General features: G+C 42.6%; 1 protein-coding gene across 2 annotated transcripts in view; it reads left to right on the top strand.

Moving 5' to 3' along the window:
- The window catches only part of HCN1 (hyperpolarization activated cyclic nucleotide gated potassium channel 1), a 310,860-nt gene that overhangs the window by 191,677 nt on the left and 98,841 nt on the right, over nt 1-20,342 (top strand). For both annotated transcript variants that reach the window (XR_008317402.1, XM_053301293.1), the window contains exon 4: nt 9,992-10,210. Coding sequence is in view for 1 of the 2 variants with exons in the window: in XM_053301293.1 (XP_053157268.1) it covers nt 9,992-10,210 (219 nt within the window). In the remaining variant the exon portion in view is untranslated. The remainder of the gene's footprint in view (nt 1-9,991; nt 10,211-20,342) is intronic.

Raw genomic sequence — 20,342 nt, 5'->3', positions numbered from 1 at the left:
ATCTATCATGTTTATATACCTGTCCAACTTTGACACGCCCTGTGAGGCTGTCTCAGGTGGGCCTTCTCAGAGTTCCGGGCCCAGGGGAGGTACTTGGGGCCCGGGCTCATGGGAGGGTCTTCTCTGTTGCAGCCCCCTCCTTATGGGACACTCTGCCTCCTGAGATTCGTAATGCTCCCTCTCTTCTGTCCTATAAGAAGCTCCTTATTTTGCCAGGCTTTTAGTTTTTAACGTGGGGGGGCTCTTTTATTTTTTATTTTCCTTTTCTCCCCCCCCCCTTCTTCTCTTGTCTTTGTTGTTTTAATATATGTAAACCGCCTCGAGTCTAAGGAAGTCAGGTGGTCAATAAATTTGCTAAATAAATAAATATTCTGCCCCATATAAAATATCTGGGCAATTTACAAATTAAAATGCAACGATTAAAACCTTAAATCATATAAAACAAATTAAAATACAGGAAAACCTCTGTTTTTTGCAGGGGTTCCATTCTCGGCTAGTGCCATGGATGTTGGAAACGCGAATACTGAGGCATTGGGGCAATGGGAATCCAGGGATTAGGTTCCAAAGGGAGGTAGCCTGCATTCCAGCAATGCCCCCAAGAGGAAAAAAACGGCCAAAAATCATGGTTTTTCACAGTTTTTGTTTTAAATGAGCCATAAAATGGCTCCTGATCTCTGCCAAACTCAAAATGGTGGCCAGAGATTACCTCCGAGGTCATTTTTGTCCACCCCCCAACCTGTGGATATGCGGATTTAAACACACACACCCGGGGTTCCCCCCACATATACCAAGGTCAGGTGCCTGTTACCTGAGCATGGATACATGAAACCACGACTGCTGGACCCGCGATTAACAAGGTCCTCCTGTAACCAGCAATAAAAAATTTAAAATGTTGTAAACTAAAAGCCTGATAAAATAGGTGCATTTTCAAGAATCATTTTAAAAAGCCAGAAATGGGGAGGTTCTGATTTTATTTGGGAACACATTCCCAAGCTCTGCGGGAACCCTAGAGAAGGCTCAACTTGGGGTCACCACCAAACAAGCCGGTGGTAACCACAACCAGACCTCCCCCATAGATAGATATTAATAGGCGATGTTCTTGGAAAAAGAAGACACTCTCTTAAAATACTGTGTGAAATGATTAAAATAATGGCCTGCCATCCAAGTCTTGTTCAGGCACTGATCCGTCATGGAAGGCTAAGATATGGAGAGGACACACAGGAGTGTGACAGCTAGCCACAGCCTTTCCACCAACATATTCCTTAGCCATGCCTCCCAAATGTTCCTGTAGTATAGTGGTTGTGTGCAAGAGGGCAGGTGCTGATTGTGGGGAGACTTTTCCCTATGTGACATGCTGATGAACAAAGCATGCATACTTCAAGAGGCTGTGGGGGCATGACGGCAGCCCTCACACAATTACCCATTCCCCCTGCATGCATGCTGTTGTGCAAGAGCCATTAGAGTTTCCAATTCCCCCCCCCCTTGCTCTGGGATTGCTCTCTAAGATAGGGGACATGTGACTGAGGGTCAGTGATGTGTTTCCGATTTTAGAGGGCCCTTCCAGTTTGGGGAGTGCTTGGAACTGTAATGGCTATTAAGCACATACAGTGGGGATAGGAGAGTTGCTGAAGAGTTCCTGTTGTGCCCCCACAGTCCCCCAGAGTGTGCATTCTTAAGCATGTCAGCCCTGTGATTAAGAATTTCCCTACGTTTAGTGAAGGGCTGCTCATAGGAACATAGGAAGCTGCCATATACTGAGTCAGACCTCTGGTCTATCTAGTTCAGTATTGTCTTCACAGACTGGCAGCGGCTTCTCCAAGGTTGCAGGCAGGAATCTCTCTTAGCCCTATCTTGGAGATGCTGCCAGGGAGGGAACTTGAAACCTTCTGCTCTTCCCAGGGAGGCTCCATCCCCTGAGGGGAATATCTTGCAGTGCTCACATGTCTAGTCTCCCTTTCGTATGCAACCAGGGCAGACCCTGCTTAGCTAAGGGGATAAGTCATGCTTACTACTACGAGACCAGCTCTCCTACTCAGTTTTAGCCCCCACATCTGTTTTTGGACTACAACTCCCATAATCCCCAGCCACAGTGGCCAACAGCCAGGGATTATGGGAGTTGTAGACCAACATTTGCAGGAGGGCTGAAGTTGATCAGGCCTGATTTAATGCCTGCCCACTGTAAACAAGCTCTGAATGCAAGGCTGTCTGAAGAACACGGTGAGGAGTGTGTGACTCGCCACAATGCTAGTGCCAGGGGTGTGGCTTACCACCATGCTTCTATTTGCCCTCTCCATGTGTTGTTCCTCCATGAAGGATAAACATCTGAATAAGAGCAGATTCCAGTGGTCAAGTACTGCTCCAATTTAGATTGCCTATGAGGGACTGAAGGTTTGAATTTTTCCCTGTGATGGGAAAAATCCTCCCTTAAATTACAGAATATCGAGCAACACTTGCAAGGACTGGCTATAGCCCTATTTGTGCCTTATGTCCAGCACATGTAAAGATCTGTGTATAATGTATGCATGTACAGATCTGTACACATGTATAGTTATTTATATTAAACACAGGTACAATATGAATTTGATACATACTTCCTGTCCCTACCCTGCATTTGAGGACCTGTATCCAGGTTCCCTTTTAAAATATATGCATGTAAATATATTCAGACAAACACATGCAATAGTGTACAGATACCTGAACACATGTGTGGCATAATGCCCAAGTAGGGCTTAGGAGTGCCCGAATTGAAGTGTGTATACAGAGTGCATCACATTTTTTATTGAAATAGTGACCAATTTAGCACTGGTTATGACATCTATTAAAACTGTGGTTTGACTCTTCTCTGAAGCTGAACATCTAAAACAATATGTACTTAAATACTCAGAAATGTGCTATTGGCCCTGATCCAGCTAAGGTTACTCATGAATAAGTCCCATTAAAATCAGTGAAATAAGTTAGGGGCAGCTAATTAAGTCCCATTGTTTTCAATAAGACTCAGCCATGAGTAGCTTTAGCAGTATGTGTGGAAGACAGCATTAACAGACTCAACGGACCCCTGAGTACTGAAAATACATTGTATTTAAATACAGTTAGTTAAAGAAGACTGCTAAATTATGGCTTAGACCGTAGACTAATTGCAAATAATCAGTTATCACTGCTGCTTCCCCCCCCCCCGCCCCAGTGATTTCCTAGTGTCCTGAGGCTTGATTATGTAATCAATCTTGGATAAACCGCTTTAGAATTTGTCACTATTACTATTACTTTAATAGTTTGTTTTACTTTGTTTTATTGCTTTAATAGTTTGTTTCCCCCTCAAATCAATGTTATTCTGTTTAGATCAGTTAAAACAGATTACTACTCATCAGAAGCCAGCAATAAACTCACTGTCAAATAAGAAATCATGTTCAAATGCCCCCTTTTGAAGGGAGATGTGTTATTTCTGTTTAATTCCCCCGCCATGGGGAATATTTTTGATTTGATGATGCACTTTGAAGGAGGTTTTGGGGTAATAACAAAACAATGTAGTAATGCTATTTTAAAGATCAACTTGAAATAAAAGATGTACAACCCAATGTTTTTATTATTATTAATATTTCTTGTTTACACAGTCAGACAGGTGTTATTGACTGGTTTGTTTTATTCAGACATCGAGTCCTTCCCAAGGACCTGGGATGACTGAATTTTATTATCATTGTTGTTGCTGTTATTATATTAGCTATTGTCGCAGAATATAGGCTGTTCCCAGTAAAGTTGCTTTTTGTAATTGGTTGATAGTGATTTCTGTGACCCCTATGGTGTTGAGGTGCTCTTCAAGCTGTTTTGGAATTGCACCTAGGGTGCCAATTACCACTGGGATTATTTTGGTATTTTTCTGCCACAGCCTTTCAATTTCAATTTGGAGATATTTGTATTTTGTTTTTTGTTTTTTGTTTTGTTTTTCTTCTATTCTGCTATCCCCTGGTATTGCTGTGACGATTATTTTAACTTGTTTTTCTTTATTATTATTATTATTTTAAACAGTCAGACAGGTGTTATTGACTGGTTTGTTTTATCCAGACATCGAGTCCTTCCCAAGGACCTGGGATGCCAGAATTTTATTGTCAATGTTGTTGCTGTTGTTATAGATATCGTCGCAGAATATAGGCTGTTCCCAGTAAAGTTGCTTTTTGTAATTGGCTGATGGTGATTTCTGTGGCCCCTATGGTGTTGAGGTGCTCTTCAAGGTCTTTTGGAACTGCACCCAGGGCGCCAATGACCACTGGGATTATTTTGGTCTTTTTCTGCCACAGCCTTTCAATTTCAATTTGGAGATCTTTGTATTTGGTGGTTTTTTCCATTTCTTTTTCTGTTATTCTGCTATCCCCTGGTATTGCTATGTCGATTATTTTAACTTGTTTTTCGTTCTTCTCGACTACAGTTATATCTGGTGTATTGTGTGGCAGATGTTTGTCTGTTTGTAGTCGGAAGTCCCATAATATTTTTACATCTTCATTTTCTTCAACTTTTTCAATTTTATGGTCCCACCAATTTTTGGCTATAGGTAGCTTGTATTTTTTGCAGATGTTCCAGTGTATCATCGCTGCTACTTTGTCATGCCTTTGTTTGTAGTCAGTCTGTGTGATCTTTTTACAAAAGCTGATTAGGTGGTCCATGATTTCATCTGCTTCTTTACAAAGGCGGCACTTGCTGTTTGTGGTGGATTTTTCGACTTTTGCTCTTATTGCATTTGTTCTTAGTGCCTGTTCTTGTGCAGCCAGTATTAAACCCTCTGTTTCTTGCTTCAAGTTGTCATTCTTAAGCCATTGCCAGGTCTTGGTGATGTCTGATTTTCCACTTATATTGTACAAATATTGACCATGCAGGGGCTTATTTTTCCATTTTTCTGCTCGGTTCTTGACTTGTTCTTTCTTGTAGGCCTGCTTTGTTTCATTGGTGTTGAATAGTTTCTCGTTCTTGACCATTTGAAGTGCATCTTCTTCACTGTCCTTGATATATTCTTCAAGGCCTCTTTTCTCCTCCTCTACTGTTTGATGGACTTGCAGCATTCCTCTTCCACCTGAGCTGCGAGGGAGGTATAGCCTATCAACATCACTGAGGGAGTGCAGAGCATGATTGATGGTCATGATTTTCCTGGTCTTACGATCCAGCATCTCTAGCTCTGCCTGGGTCCAGTCTATTATTCCTGCAGTATATCTGATAACAGGTATAGCCCAGGTGTTTATGGCTTGTATGGTATTCCCACCATTGAGTTTGGACTTGAGGATTTTTCTAACTCTCCTGTTGTATTCACTTCCCATTTTTCTTTTAACTTCAGTGTGTGCGATGTTATCAGCCTGGAGAATGCCCAAGTATTTGTAATGTTCTTTCTCTTCCAGGTTCTTGATCTTGCTTCCATTGGGCAGTTCTATTCCTTCTGTATGTATGTATGTATGTATGTATGTATGTATGTATGTATGTATGTATTTATTTGATTTATATACCGCCCTTCCAAAAATGGCTCAGGGCGGTTTACAATTTACAATTTTTCTTATTTTCCCTCTGTTCATTATTAATGCAGTACACTTTTCTAGTCCAAACTCCATTGCTATATCGCTACTTAATATACAGACAGTGCTCAGCAGTGATTCAATTTCTGACTGGGACTTTCCATACAACTTCAGATCGCCCATGTACAGCAGATGGTTGATTTGACTTGATGTTTTAAATGTTTGGTATCCGAGGCCTGTTTTGTTGAGTATTTGTGAAAGTGGGGTCATGGCGGTTACAATCAACAGAGGGGATAGTGAGTCCCCTTGGAAAATGCTTCTTCTAATGCTAACCTGTCCAAGTGTCTCACCATTGATTGTTAACTGTGTACTCCACATGCTCATTGCTTTTTAAATAAATATCTGAATGTTTTTGCCGACACCAGTTGTTTCTAAACATTTTAGTATCCATGTGTGAAGCAATGAATTGAAGGCTTTCTTGTAGTCAATCCATGCAACACTTAGATTTGTTTTTCTTCTCTTGCAGTTTTCTAAAATCATTTTGTCAATCAGCAGCTGGTCTTTTGTGCCTCTGGTGTTCGGGCCATTTCCTTTCTGTTCAACTGGGAGCTGTTTGTTAGTTAATAAGTGTTGCATCACTTCATCTGCTATTATTCCAGTTAATAAATAGAACATGGTTGGCAGGCAGGTGATCGGTCTATAACTACTTGGAACTGCACCTTTTGCTGGGTCTTTCATGATGAGATGAGTTTTCCCAGTTGTTAGCCATTGTTCAATATCACCTCCTTGCAAAATGTGATTGAACTGTTTTGATAGTTGTTTATGAAGGCTTGTTAGGTGTTTAAGCCAAAAGCCATGCAGTTCATCGTCGCCTGGCACAGTCCAATTTTTAATTTTCTTTGCTCTTTCCCTTATTAATTCTGGTGTTATTATTAGATCTTGCATTTGTTGGTTACCTCTTTCACCCAGCCTGCTTTTTTATTATAATCTATTGGATTGTCCCATAATTTCCGCCAGAATTGCACTGTTTCTTCTTTATTTGGTGTTTCTAGGTTTCTTGCAGTTTCTCCTTCTATGCTTTTTTAGAAAAGTCTCTGATTCGACTGGAATTGGAGATTCTGCCTGTGTTGTGTAATTCTGGCTTCATACCTGCTAATCTTCTTTGACACTGCTGTTATTTGCTGCTTTATTATTTCCAGGACTTCTCTAATTTTCCTTGAATCTAGGTGGTATTTTTGGATCAGATACTGTTTGGTGTTTTCATTCTTCAGCTTCTTGTCTTTCATACCTTTCAGTTTACTAGCATCTGATCTAAGCCTTATTATTATTATTATTATTATTATTATTATTTAATTAATTAATTAATTCAATTTCTATAACCGCCCTTCCAAAAATGGCTCAGGGCGGTCTACACAGAGAAATAATAAATAAATAAGATGGTTTGTTGATGTACAACCCAATGTTGAACCAGTTTTCCTCAGAACAATGTATCAGTGGGAAGGAAAGGTGGTCTTGTGGTAGCCAGCATGAATTGTCCCATTTGTAAAGTAGGATTCACATTGGTTTGCATTTGGATGGAAGACTACTTGTGAGTGCTATAAGATATTCCCCTTAGGGGATGGGGCCATAGCTTAATGGAAGAGCATCTGCATGCTTGCATGCAGAAGGTCTCTGGTTCACTCCTTGGCATCTCTGGTTACAGCTGGGAAAGACTTCTGCCTGCAGCCTTGAGCCGGTGCCAGTCTGTGTAGACAATACTGAGCTAGATTGGCCAATGGTCTGACTCAATCTAAGGTGGCTTCCTATGTTCTCAATGGCTGCCATCTTCCAGAGCATAACATGGCCAGTTCTGAGCTGCCTGTACTGCTTCAAGCATTCATTGGCAGTCCTGTACTTTTGCACAAGAGAGCAAATATTTAGATAATGCTTCCACACTCTGGGAACACTACTTATATTGTTTACAGTGTACGTGGTGCTCCCAGGGTGTGGGCATGCATAAAAGTTCAAGACTGCTTGCCATACTCTAAATGCCCTCAAGAGTGTGAGTGGCTCAGAACCTCCTGTTATACTGTGGAACATGTTGACCAGTGACTTTGCAGTTGCACACTTATGAAACAACTTGCATACATACAATTTATGCACTTATGATTGCAGTCCTTCATGAACACAAGACTGAAGTTCTGAAAATTCAGAAATACATCCCTCTAAAATTATTCTATCTCTTTGGGCCCAAATTTAATGAGATTGTTCAAAATCATTTTACCAATAACAACTTACAGAGCATATGAAAGTTTTTTTGCATGTTCTAGAGTCATACTATCTCCCTCCACTGTCTATGCTGGGAAGCCAAGTTCCATGAAAATCTGGCCACTACACAGTTTATGTGACACATCATTTTCATGGTTCAGGCTGACATAAATTATTCCAGGGACCCCTGATAAATGCAGAGCCATTCTTGGGCTGAATAATGTGTGCACCTCTTCATATAAACATCTAGCCATGTCGTTTGGCACCTTGTTCAATTCATCTTTATTGCTGCAGCTATGCTGCTCAAATAAGTCAGAGAGACCTGCTCAGTGGCTGCTATGCAGCTTGGGAGCCCCTAGAAATCTGAACCCTCCTCACTGACATACCAACTAATGCTGCACTCCTGCTGCTAATGCTGCCCTAGTACTAGGGAGAAGGTATGATTTTCACTGACCTCTGATGCACATGCTGCCCACTGAAAATATGTCTCTGAGGGCTACACAACTCTCAGGCACATACCTTCAACTGATACAGTGGGCAGAGGTGCTCTTACCCCTGTGCCTTGGGGCACTGGCCCATGGCCTTCTGTCTCCAGGGGGGTTTCCAAGTGGCCTGGGGATCCTCTTTCCACCATCCCATACCAACCCTGCCACTGCCCCGCACCCACCCTGCCACACCGATCTTGCTAGACCCAGAGTCTAGCAAGGCTCCCTACCCTCAGCCCTCTAGGAAGCTGGAGAGCCCTCTAGCTGACCCTGAGCCACTTTTGGAAGGGCAGTATAGAAATGAAATGAAATAAATAAAATTAGGGCTTCCACAAGTCCCTCAGACTTAGTCATGGTGGTGGTGGGACCTCTCGGTGGGGGGGGGGGGGCTCTCCAAAGCCCTTCAGGTCCGGGCGCCAATATCACCTAGGTGATTTTCACAGCAAAGAGGAACTTGATTAAAATTGCCTCTTGCCCTCTAGCATCAGTGCAGTTAGCAGCAAGAGTGCTGTCTCTGTTAGTATGGAGTCTGTGTAACTATTTAGAAGGTCTGTGTAGGCATTTTGAGGATGGAACAAGCTGAGAATTATCTGAGATTGTTTTAAGATCATGTGTTTGAAAATAACATCCTCAGTATTGTCAACTGGAAATAAGAAGGAATTAAAATAAATCTTAGCTGTAGTTAAAGCTGTCATTTTTCTGCACAGGATGTGGTGATCTTTAGAAGAGTCTTAGACAAACACATGGAGGACAGATATGTCCATGGCTACTAGTCTTGATGGATATAAACTACCTCCAGGTTCAGGGATAGGACACCTCTGAATTCTAGATGCAGGGAAGCAATGATAGGAGAAGGGGCATGCCTTCATCTCCTGTTTGTGGGCTTCCCAAAGGCATCAGGTGGGCCACTATGGGAAACAGGATGCTGGATTAGATAGACCTTGTGCCTGATCCAGCAAGGCTCTTCTTGTGTTCATATGCAAAACTCACACTTTATCTAAGCTATCTGTCCTCAGTCCATAGCTCCTTGTGGTAAAATCTGTGCATGATCACCTACTAAGCAAATGGCTGGGGTGGCTGTTCTGAATTTTACTACTGCCATTCATTCATTGCACTAGTACTGCTTTAGTATACCATCTCTAGAAGTCTTTAGAAGAGAAGGGCTCCCTGGTTTGCATTAAAATAAAATAAATAAATGCCTCTGAAGGGCCACCATGTGCTGGCAGTAGCAGGGAGGGAGAAAGAGGGCAAAGAGAGAGGTGACCTAATTTATTTTTCAGCCCCGTCGCCAAAGCCACTGACTCCCATGAAGCTATGGCGGGGGGAAGCCTCCTCTCCCATGTCCCACCCCAACAAGAAAAACAAAAAGCGGGTGGTCTTTACATGGTGCCTTCCTGGGGTCCTCCCTCCCCTCTCCCCCCACCCTGAGTGTGTCAGCTGCGGTGGACACATGATCAAAATAATGAGGTTAACAGAGTGCTTGCTCCGTTAACCTCATTTAGGGGGAGGGGTATTTAGGTGGGCTAGCCGCCATTAAACCACTGGGCTCACCTGCAAGCCCGGTGGTTCTCACGATGGAGGGAAACTGGGCTGAGCTCCCTTAGCCCAGTTTCCCTCCATCGTGAGAATAGCCTCACTGTGTCTTAATGCTCCCCGTTGATGGAGAGTATATTGATGGAGTTCATTCAAGATGAATACTCTTGGGTGATGTTGTTACATAGGCCAAGATGGCCTCTGTAGTTTCACTAAATCCTTTCTCTCTCTTTCTTTCAGAATGATTCTTGGGGAAAGCAGTACTCATATGCACTCTTCAAAGCCATGAGCCACATGCTTTGCATTGGTTATGGAGCCAGAGCCCCTGTCAGTATGTCAGATCTCTGGATAACCATGCTGAGTATGATTGTGGGGGCCACCTGTTACGCCATGTTTGTGGGTCACGCCACAGCCCTCATTCAGTCTTTGGATTCTTCACGGCGTCAGTATCAAGAAAAGGTAATTTGCTTTGAAATGTGATTATGTTATCTCCACGGCTTACTTATCATTATGAATCATAAACGTTATGATATGATTTAATAATTTCCAATTAAAATGGGAAAAGATTGCTCAGTATTGGACTCCATTTGTAGATGCTTAAGATAATGCCATTAGAATTCTTGCAGTTTTAGGGCCTGGACTATGATGATTAATTATCCTCATTCTTTTGTATTAGTGTCTGACATCCAGACCAACACAGTGCTGATGCTGCTAACACTGTACTGGACCTGGGCGGAAGGGAGGGGTGATTGTCATTGAAGCCCACTGTCGCTCTTGAAAATATGATGCTGAAGGCTGCAGGACCTTCAGGGATTTATATTTATTATGCATGTTTATTAGGGAGTGTTCAGTGGGGACTGTGCTTATACCCTTGTAAATGTGTATAGGATTGCAGTCTCAAAATATATTCTTGGAAGTGGGTTGAGAACATGGAAGACTGAGGAGTGGGGAAGAAAAATGGGAAAAAGATAGAAAACAGGGAAAACATTGGGGGAACTCATTTGTAAATCTGTGTGTGTGTGTGTGTGTGTGTGTGTGTGTGTGTGTGTGTGTGTGTTTGCATTCATTATTGGATATTGCAGAGACCAGATACATATTATTTTTCAAATCATCCTGTGTTTCTATCATTGAAATACATGTACACCTTCCTTCTAAGGATGTGCAGAACATTTCACCAGCAAAATGTTTTGACTCGAAATGGACCATTTGGAGTGTTTTGAGTTGAAAACAGAACACCTTTTAAATAAAGGTTCTGTTTAGAGCTCAGAGCAGAACAGCCCCCATTTCTATTGAAACATTTTGATGTTCTGAGCACCATTTTGGAGGTCTGAACCTTCCTTGAGCTGTGGTTTGTTTTTTTTTGTGAGATAGTGTTGTGGCGAGAAATGGACAGTGGCAGCTTTCTTTCTCTGTGTGAAATATTTCTTGGTGATTGCTGTGATGAGCTCCATGTCTGGCCTTGAGATTAACTTGTAGGGATGTGCACAAACCTCTTCGGTGTTCTATACACAGAGCACCGAACACATTTGGAACCCCACATTCAAACCAGTTCGGACATGGGGGGGTGTCTCTTTAAGGTGTGAGGAGGGTGTCCTTACTTCCCCCACCGCACTTCCCCCTCCAGCACTGTGTTATAAAATCGCTGGCACAGGGCAACTATATTCCCTCTTGCAGCCTTGGTCAGCATAATGCCGGAAGTCCCTTGCACACCCCTATTAACTTGTACGTCTGCTCTGCAATCTGCATTGCAAAGTGTACTCAGTCAAAATATGGCTGAGGTTTCCCCAGTTTTGCTTATGGCTGTGCTTGCTTCTAAGTAAGGGTACTGCTGTGGCAGCTGTTGCAATGCTAGGAAGTGACATAAGGAATCATAACTGTGTGAGAGAGCAACTTGTGCCAATGATGTTACTGCAGCTCAAGCACTGTGGCTGGCCACGTTCTCTGGATCAGTGATTCTTTTTTGGCCATTTTTGCACTGTGTTTGAAATGTCCTGCGTTGCGAGAGAAATATTCCCCTTTACTATGAGCTACTGCAGTGTGTTTTTTCCCCAAGGCAATGCAAATTGCAATGTAAAACCTGCATGCAGTGCACTCTATGAGTGCAGCTTCTTCCAACCATAGGGAACAATGGGTATACACCTTGGTATACACCTGAGCTGAGGGCAATGAAGCAAGCTGGGAGATGGCTGGAACATAAGTGAAGGAAAACTTGGGGTGAATCTGAGTGAACACAGGTTAGAGCTCACTACTGAGCCTATTCTGTGGCAGTGATGGAACAGAATAAATGTGGGGTTTTGTCCATCCACCATTTAATCCTCTCAGTGTCATCCAGCAGGGCTTTTCCAGGTAGTGCAGGGCCTCTTGAAATCAGGCCCCAGGCAAGGTGTATTAGAACCCTCGGTAGCATGCTGTGACACATTTGCACGGCACTTTGCGGGTAAAGTCGCTCACATTCATCATGAGTTGGACTCTACAGTTGATGCAGTGTCATTGGGAGAGGTGTCCAGAGTAACACCTGGTTCAGTTTTGCTGGAGGAGTTTCAATTATTGGTTCCAGAGGATGTGGAGAAGGTATTCAGTCAAGTTCAGCAAATCATGAGCATGCTTGACCCTTGCCCTTCATGGCTTATTAAATCTAGTAGGGAGGAAATGTTTAGCTGGGTCCAGCAGGTTCTAAATGCCTCATTGAGAGAGGGAGTGTACCCAGCTTTGTTAAAGAAAGCTATCATTCGACCACTCCTAAAGAAACCCAGAATTGGCACTAGAGGCTCAAATGGCTTCTGTGGCTTAGAGCGTTTTTTATCAGCTTCGGCTAATACACCAACTGTGACCTTACCTGGATAGAGAGAGCTAGGCCACAGTTACTCATGCTGTGGTAACCTCTCACTTGGATTATTGCAATGCATTGTATGTAGGGCTGCCTTTGAAAATGGTCAGAAACTGCAGCTCTGTTTGGCCTATGGCTGCAATAAAAGAACAACAACAGAAACTGCAGCTGGTACTAAATAGGGCTGCAAGATTATTAACTGTGACTGGATGTTTTGATCGTATCACTCCAGTGCTTCATCAGCTGTACTGGCTCCCCAGTCCATTTCCAGGCTCAATTCAAAGTGCTGGTTTTAACTTTTAAAACCCTAAATGGCTTTGGACCAGGATTCAACTGAAAGAGTGCCTTGCCCTATAGGTCCCATCTCAGACCTTGAGATTTTCTTCGGAGGCCCTCCTCCAAGTGCCCCTGCCAAATGCTACTAGAGGGAGGGCATTTTTGTTGGTTGAACCCTGTTTATGGAATAGCCTCCTCAGTGAGGTTCACCTGGCTTCATCAATTTGTTCTTTTAGACACCAAGTAAATACCATTTTGTTCACTCAGGCCTTTTAAAATTTGATTTTTAAAACAGATTTTTTAAACAGTTTTTTAAAAAAAGGTTTTATTTGTTTGTTTTTTGTTTCTCCCCACTCGTGGTCTGTTGTGATTTATTGTGTGTGTGTGTGTGTGTGTATGATGTTTTAATGCGGTGTTGTAAGCCACCCAGAGAACAATTTGTTATGTGGCAGCTAACTGATGATTATGATAATTAATGATTGAACTCAAAACACCCCATTACTCCTGATGAGTAGCACCTAGGAACACCAAGGTGGTTTGGGTAATACGGCATGATGTGTGCTACCTACCACCCAACCCACAAAATAAATGGGCAAGCAGCAGGCAATTTTAAAGAAATTTTTAGCCTTTCCCCCCCAAACCCCCATAGGTTTAACATTTTGGGAAAAGGTTAAAAAATTTGTTTTAAATCTCCCACTTGCCCATTTCTTTTGGGGGTTAGATGGTAGGTAGCACCCATCATGCCATACCACCCAACCCACTTTGGGGTCTTAAGGAGCTACTCATGGGGAACAATGACGTGTTTCAAGTTCCCTATTGTTCCCTAAGGCTGAAACACTTGAAATGTTTTGAGTTCTGTTGAATCAGCCAGTTCAACAGCTGTTTCTGTGGAACGTTTCTGCTGTTCTGCATTTTGTTTCAAGCTTGAAACAGAATACAAAATCTGTTTTGTGCACATCCCTACTTCCTTCTAAAGCTGCATACTGATTTTAGCCTTCTAAACCCACAGATAAAACTGACATCTTGTCCTTTCATCTTGTCCTTTCATATACTACTGTACCATTAATAGATTGTACATATAGAATCAAGAAAAGGACATTTCCTTTCCTAAGAAGAGCCCGTTCAGCTATTCAATGAAAAAAGGGGGGGCTGTATCCCAAAAGCGTGTTTGCAAGCCTTGCCCTGACACTGATGCACTGAGAGGCCTCACCCCCTGCTCTCCACATTTAGGGCTTTTGCCTGAAAAGGTAAAAACCATGTGATGCAGCTTGCTTCCGTGATCAGAAGACTGGGTTGCCCCAGCGTGTGGAGAGCGTGACGGGGTGAGGCGTATTACTGCATTACACCAGGGAAGGACTACCAGGTGTGCTTGATCTTGGGATGTTGCACACAGGTACAGCCCCTCCCCCTGCCCCCACTTTTTTTCTGAATGCTGAATTGGTCTAAGGTCACAGTCTGTAAAAACAAAGCAACAGATAAAGCTTAGAATTAGATATAATTTAGAATAGGAGGAATAACAATCCAGGATTATAAATGCAATCTGTGTTGCTTCAGTGCAGCATATAAACTATTTTTTTAAGTGGGGAATAAGTGTCGTCATAACATCAGCTGTACAGGATCTGGTATAAAACATATATATTGCAGGGCAAATAAGGAGAAGCTAGGAAAACCAGATATTGTCAGATTAGCAAGGCAACACGAAATCTGATGAGGGAATGAACTGAAAACAGGAAGGTAATGTAAAACTTTCTGTTGACAAAGGCACAGTTGATGTGATTGTAAATGGGGAAGCAATGGAAGAGTCTAAATGAGTTAGATGTTTTGTGAAACTTGATGCTAGACCAGATGGACCTTTGGTCTGATATAACAAAGCTCTTCTTATGTTCTTACAAATGCTCATTAACTTGTTTGTTCACCGGGAGAGATAGAATCTGGGGATTATGCAACATAGGAAGCTGCCTTGTACTGAGTCAGACCATTGGTCCATCTAGCTCGGTATTGTCTACACAGACTGGCAGCGACTTCTCCAAGGTTGCAGGCAGGAGTCTCTCTCAGCCCTATCTTGGAGATGCCAGGGAGGGAATTTGGAAGCTTCTGCATGCAAGCATGCATATGCTCTTCCCAGGTCAGCCCCGTCCCCTAAAGGGGATATCTTACAATGCTCACTGTAATCTCCCATTCAGATACGTAACCAGTGGTAAACCCCTCCTGTATTCTACCAAACCAAAAAGCCCCACAGGGCTCTGTGGGTGCCAGGAGTCGAAATAGACTTGATGGCACACTTTACCTTTACCACAAGATGAGCTCTCTTCCCTAAAATATACTCCACTGCTCCTGCCAAAGACCTTTTAGCTTATGCCAACATTCCTAAGATATTTTGCCTGAGACAGAGGTGTTTTGCCAAGAAAGTATTGCTTTGGGAACATTCAGACTATAACCTAGGACTATGTGTAGCCCTCTCTTAGAAAATTCATTAGTATTATCGAAACACTTTGAGTGCCCAGTGAAATTCCTTGGGTACTTCACCTCAGGAAACACCCTGAAATTCACCTTGAGGTTTGATTTGGTTTGGTGTATTAATTTCTATGCCATTTTTCTGTATAAAATGTGTTCAAGGTGGCTTGCAATAAATAAGAACAATAATAAAACCATATGAGCTTTAATCTCTTCATCATAGGTTCTGCTCTTCGATCTACCACTAAATCATATTTGTTTGGCAGGACCAGAGAAGGGATATTCTTAGTAGCAGCATCAGAGTTGTAGCATTTGCATCTTGGGTGAAGCCATCCAGTCTGTTCCTTGTCTCTTTTAACTTTTATTCCACAAAGCATGATCTTATCCTGTGCTGACTTTTATAAAATATCCTTACTATTGTGTTATTACATGTTTATGTTGTTATCATCATCATCAATAATAATAATAATAATTGTATTTGTGCTTTGAATTTCTTTGCTGCATTGATTGTCTTTGATTATCTAAATTGAATTGAATTTGATTGTCTAAAAAGAATAACAAATTCAAATGATTGTCTAAATTGATTGAATTTGATTGTCTAAAAAGAATAACAAAACACCCATTCAGTTTTGTTGAGAGTGATGATTTAGGCACAGGTTTTTCTCCTCTCCAAACTTTACCTAAAAACTACAAATTCAAGAACAACCAAGCAAAGCAGCAGATATTCTTTCTGTTGTGATCATTGAGATTAGGAGCTCCATTATACAATCACTTGCATTATTTTTACAAACTCTAGTCACTTCAACCTTTGATTTGCTGACATATGCAAGGGGTGAGTCAGAAGTTAAACTGAGCCCAAAATGCTTGCAACAGCAAACTAGTACAAATTCTGAGAAGAAAACTTTATTCATGAATAATAAGCACTCAAGTTTATGGAAATTACAAAAAGTATGCTTTTTAGAAAATGAGTGTACTTGAGCAAATGTAACACTGAGCAAATGTACTTGAGCAAGTGTAACTTTTGAAAATGTAATTTTCAAAAAAGGATCTAGGGGCGATCCAGGTAATTACAGGATGGTTAGCTTAATGTCTGTTCCAGGAAAACTGATGGAAAGCTTTCTCAGGGATAAAATTGTAAAGCACATAGACGAACAGGCCCTGCTGGGAGAGAACCAGCATGGCTTCTGCAAAGGTAAATCTTGCCTCACAAACCTTTTGGAGTTCTTTGAGAGTGTCAACAGGTGTGTGGATAAAAGTGATCTGGTTGACATAGTACACCTGGTCTTCCAAAAAGCTTTCCACAAAGTTCCTCATCAAAGACTCCTGAGAAAGTTTAGCAGTCATCGGTTAAAGGAACGAGTACATGTGTGGATTTCTACTGGTTAAAGGACAGGACACAGAGGGTAGGGATAAATGGAGAGTTTTCACAATGGAGGGAAGTAAGAAGTGGGGTCCCCCAGGGATCTGTACTGGGACCGGTGCTTTTTAATGTATTCATAAATGGTCTAGAAGCAGCGAGGTGGCCAAATTAGCAGATGATACCAAACTATTTCGGCTAGTGAAATCCAAAACACATTGTGAGGAGCTCCAAAAGGATCTCTCCAAACTGGGTGAGTGGGCAACAAAATGGCAAATGCAGTTCAGTCTGGGGAAGTGTGAAATGATGCACATTGGGACGAAAAACCCCAACTTCAAAAATGCTGATGAGTGACTGACCAGGAGAGGGATCTTGGGGTCATGGTGGACAGCTCATTGAAAGTGCTGACTCAATGTGCGGCAGCTGTGAAAAAAAAGGCCAATTCCATGCTAGGGATCATTAGGAAGGGGATTGAAAATGAAACGGCTAATATTATAATGCCCTTATACAAAACTATGGTGCGACCACACTTGGAGTACTGCATACAGTTCTGGTCACCACATCTAAAGAAGGACATTATAGAACTGGAGAAGATGCAGAAGAGGGCCACCAAGATGATCAGGGGCCTAGAGCACCTTTCTTATGAGGCAGGACGAAAACACCTGGGGCTTTTTAGTTTAGAAAAAAGATGACTGCGGGGAGACATGATAGAGGTCTATAAAATCATGCATGCTGTGGAGAAAGTGGATAGAGAGAAATTCTTCTCCCTCTCACATAACACTAGAACCAGGGGTCATCCCATGAAATTGATTGCCAGGAAATTTAGGACCAAAACCAGAAGTATTATTTCACACAACGGATAATTAACGAGTGGAATTCTCTGCCACAAGATGTGGTGACAGCCAACAACCTGGATGGTTTTAAGAGGGATTTGGATAACTTCATGGAGGAGAGGTCTATCAACGGCTACTAGTCGGAGGGCTATAGGCCACCTCCAGCCTCAGAGGCAGGATGCCTCTGAGTACCAGTTGCAGGAGAGTAACAGCAGGAGAGAGGGCATGCCCTCAACTCCTGCCTATAGGCTTCCAGTGGCATCTGGTGGGCCACTGTGTGAAACAGGATGCTGGACTAGAATTTATTTATTTATTTATTGTTACGTTTATATACCTCCTTTTATTAAAAACAATCACAAGGCAGTTCACATAGAAAAATTAAAACAAGACTATAAAAATTACACAATAGTAAGCAAAAATATAAAAACAGAGATCTAACTAAAAAGATTTTAAAATACATGCATAAAATAGCCATACAAAATACAAAGAAGCAGCAGTGGAGACAATCACATAAAAGCCTGGGTAAAAAGCCAAGTTTTCACATGCTTTCTAAAAGCCATGATGGAGACCCAGGAGCGAATAGCACCGGGAGAGCATTCCAGAGTCTGGGGGCAGCAACAGAGAAGGCCCTGCCCTGCGTGCACGACAGCCAAGCCTCCCTCATTGGTAGCACCTGAAGCAGAGCCCCTTCAGATGACCTTGTCAAGCGAGCAGCTACCCTTGGGAGCAGGATGTATCCCTAAGGTATCCAGGGCCCAACTGTTAAGGACTTTAAAGGTCAAAACCAGCACCTTGAATTGGACAAACAAACTGGCAGCCAATGCAACTCTTTCAAAATGGAAGTGATGTGATCCCAGTGGGCAGCTGCTGGACTAGATGGGCCTTGGGCCTGATCCAGCAGGGCAGTTCTTATGTTCTTATAGTTGGCATTCCAATTTACTTTTAAAAGCAGCAAGCTTGATGGGAACAATGTACTTCATGTCTTTTCAAACATTTGGACTTCTTAGTTTGTGTAGCACCCAGGCCCATTACATCTATCTAAACTGGTTCTTGTTATGTTTAAAATGAGCCTCTTTATGTCTTCTTGCCCTGTGCTCTCAAATATCCATTAAAAAAACCCATGGGCTGTCTGATATTTGTCACTTTCTTTGCCATGCCCTATATTTTAACCTGAAAAGTATGTTTGGAACTGAAATTTCTCCAAGGTAAAATTCAAAGAGACTGTCAGGGTTCTTCCCAAACCCTCAGAACATTTTCTCAGACAGTGGCTGATATTCAGACTAACGTTGGGTCCATCAAAAAAACATTGCACATGTACAACAGGAGAGGAGCAACTTTCCTGAATCTCCCTTTCCCTCTGGAGTCCACTGTACCTCCTAAAAATATGTCCCTAAGAGTACCGTAACCCTCAGGGCCATATTTATGGAGGCACAGTGGGCTGTAGAGGGAAGGGAAGATTGGCAAAAATAGCTTTTCCCCTGTTGCACATCTGCTGCAGTTTTCAGTGCTCAATTTTAGCCTGGATATAATCTGATTTCTCCACAACCCCTGCAAAAAGGTAGTTGCTCAAATGGATTTACATGCACAGCATCACTGGTTTCTTGTGTCATGATTTAAGTTTTCACCACTAATTTTGCATTATTCAATCAGCCAGTCAATGTTTTTTATGGTCTATGACCTCATAAGCCACCTAATGGCGCAGCGGGGAAATGACTTGATTAGCAAGCCAGAGGTGGTGGTGGTGGTGGTTATTATTTCATTTATATCCCACTCTTCCTCCAAGGAGCCCAGAGCGGTGTACTACATATTTGAGTTTCTCCTCACAACAACCCTGTGAAGTAGGTTAGGCTGAGAGAGAAGTGACTGGCCCAGAGTCACCCAGCTAGCATCATAGCTGAATGAGGATTTGAACTCAGGTCTCCCCGGTCCTAGTCCAGCACTCAAACCACTACACCACGCTAGCACTGGTTGCCAGTGCAAATCTCAGCAGACTATGGGAAACATCTATATCAGGCAGCAGTGATATAGGAAGATGCTGGAAGGCATCATCTCATACTGCGCAGGAGTTGGCAATGGTAAACCCCTCCTGTGTTCTACCAAAGACAACCACAGGGCTCTGTGGTCGCCAGGAGTTGATCCCGACTCGTCGACACACTTTACCTTTATGACCAGTCATAACCAAGCATCAAAATATCAGCTCAGATAGTTCCTGCCACAAATGATGCAAACCGGAGTGATGAAAAGACAGGCTTTCCCTAGATCCTTGTGGAAGCTGAGATAGGCACCACCATTATAGATGTGAAACTGACAATTGAGTATTTTGGCTTTTTAAAATGAGCTCCATGGATATAGCCCTCTCTGTTGGATTGGGGCAGTCACTTACAGTATGTAGATTCTGTTTGTGCATATGGCTACTGATCGAGCTCACAGAGGTCTAGTTCAGACATAACACTGGTTCTGACATCCCTTCACCTCTGGTTTCCTAACCTAAATGTCCAAATTCGGGGAAATGAGTTTCCAGTGGAAAGTGGCCCGTGGTTTTCCTCGCCAAATTCCACTTTGAAACTTCGGTCAGAGTGGAGTGTCACCGCCTCAACTCAATTTCTGTAGTGCCAGCGTTACACCCTAATGCTGGAACCGCAGTTTGGTTCCCACACAACCAGAGTTGAGGGAAGAAGCAACCTCACTCTGGCCTGACTAGCTGTGCAGGATGTCCTTCAGGAAAGAAGGAAGCCTGCACAGCCAGCTCCCTGCCTCTCTGCAGTCTCGCTGACTGCAGAGAGGCAGCTCTCCTGAATGTCCGAACGCAGATGGAAGAGCGGGGGGAGAGGACTTGGAACCACA

Source organism: Hemicordylus capensis, chromosome 2 (genome assembly GCF_027244095.1).
Source record: "Hemicordylus capensis ecotype Gifberg chromosome 2, rHemCap1.1.pri, whole genome shotgun sequence".
Lineage (NCBI taxonomy): Eukaryota > Metazoa > Chordata > Lepidosauria > Squamata > Cordylidae > Hemicordylus > Hemicordylus capensis.
Note: the sequence above shows the minus strand (reverse complement) of the source record. Positions and strands in the feature narration are given on the sequence as shown.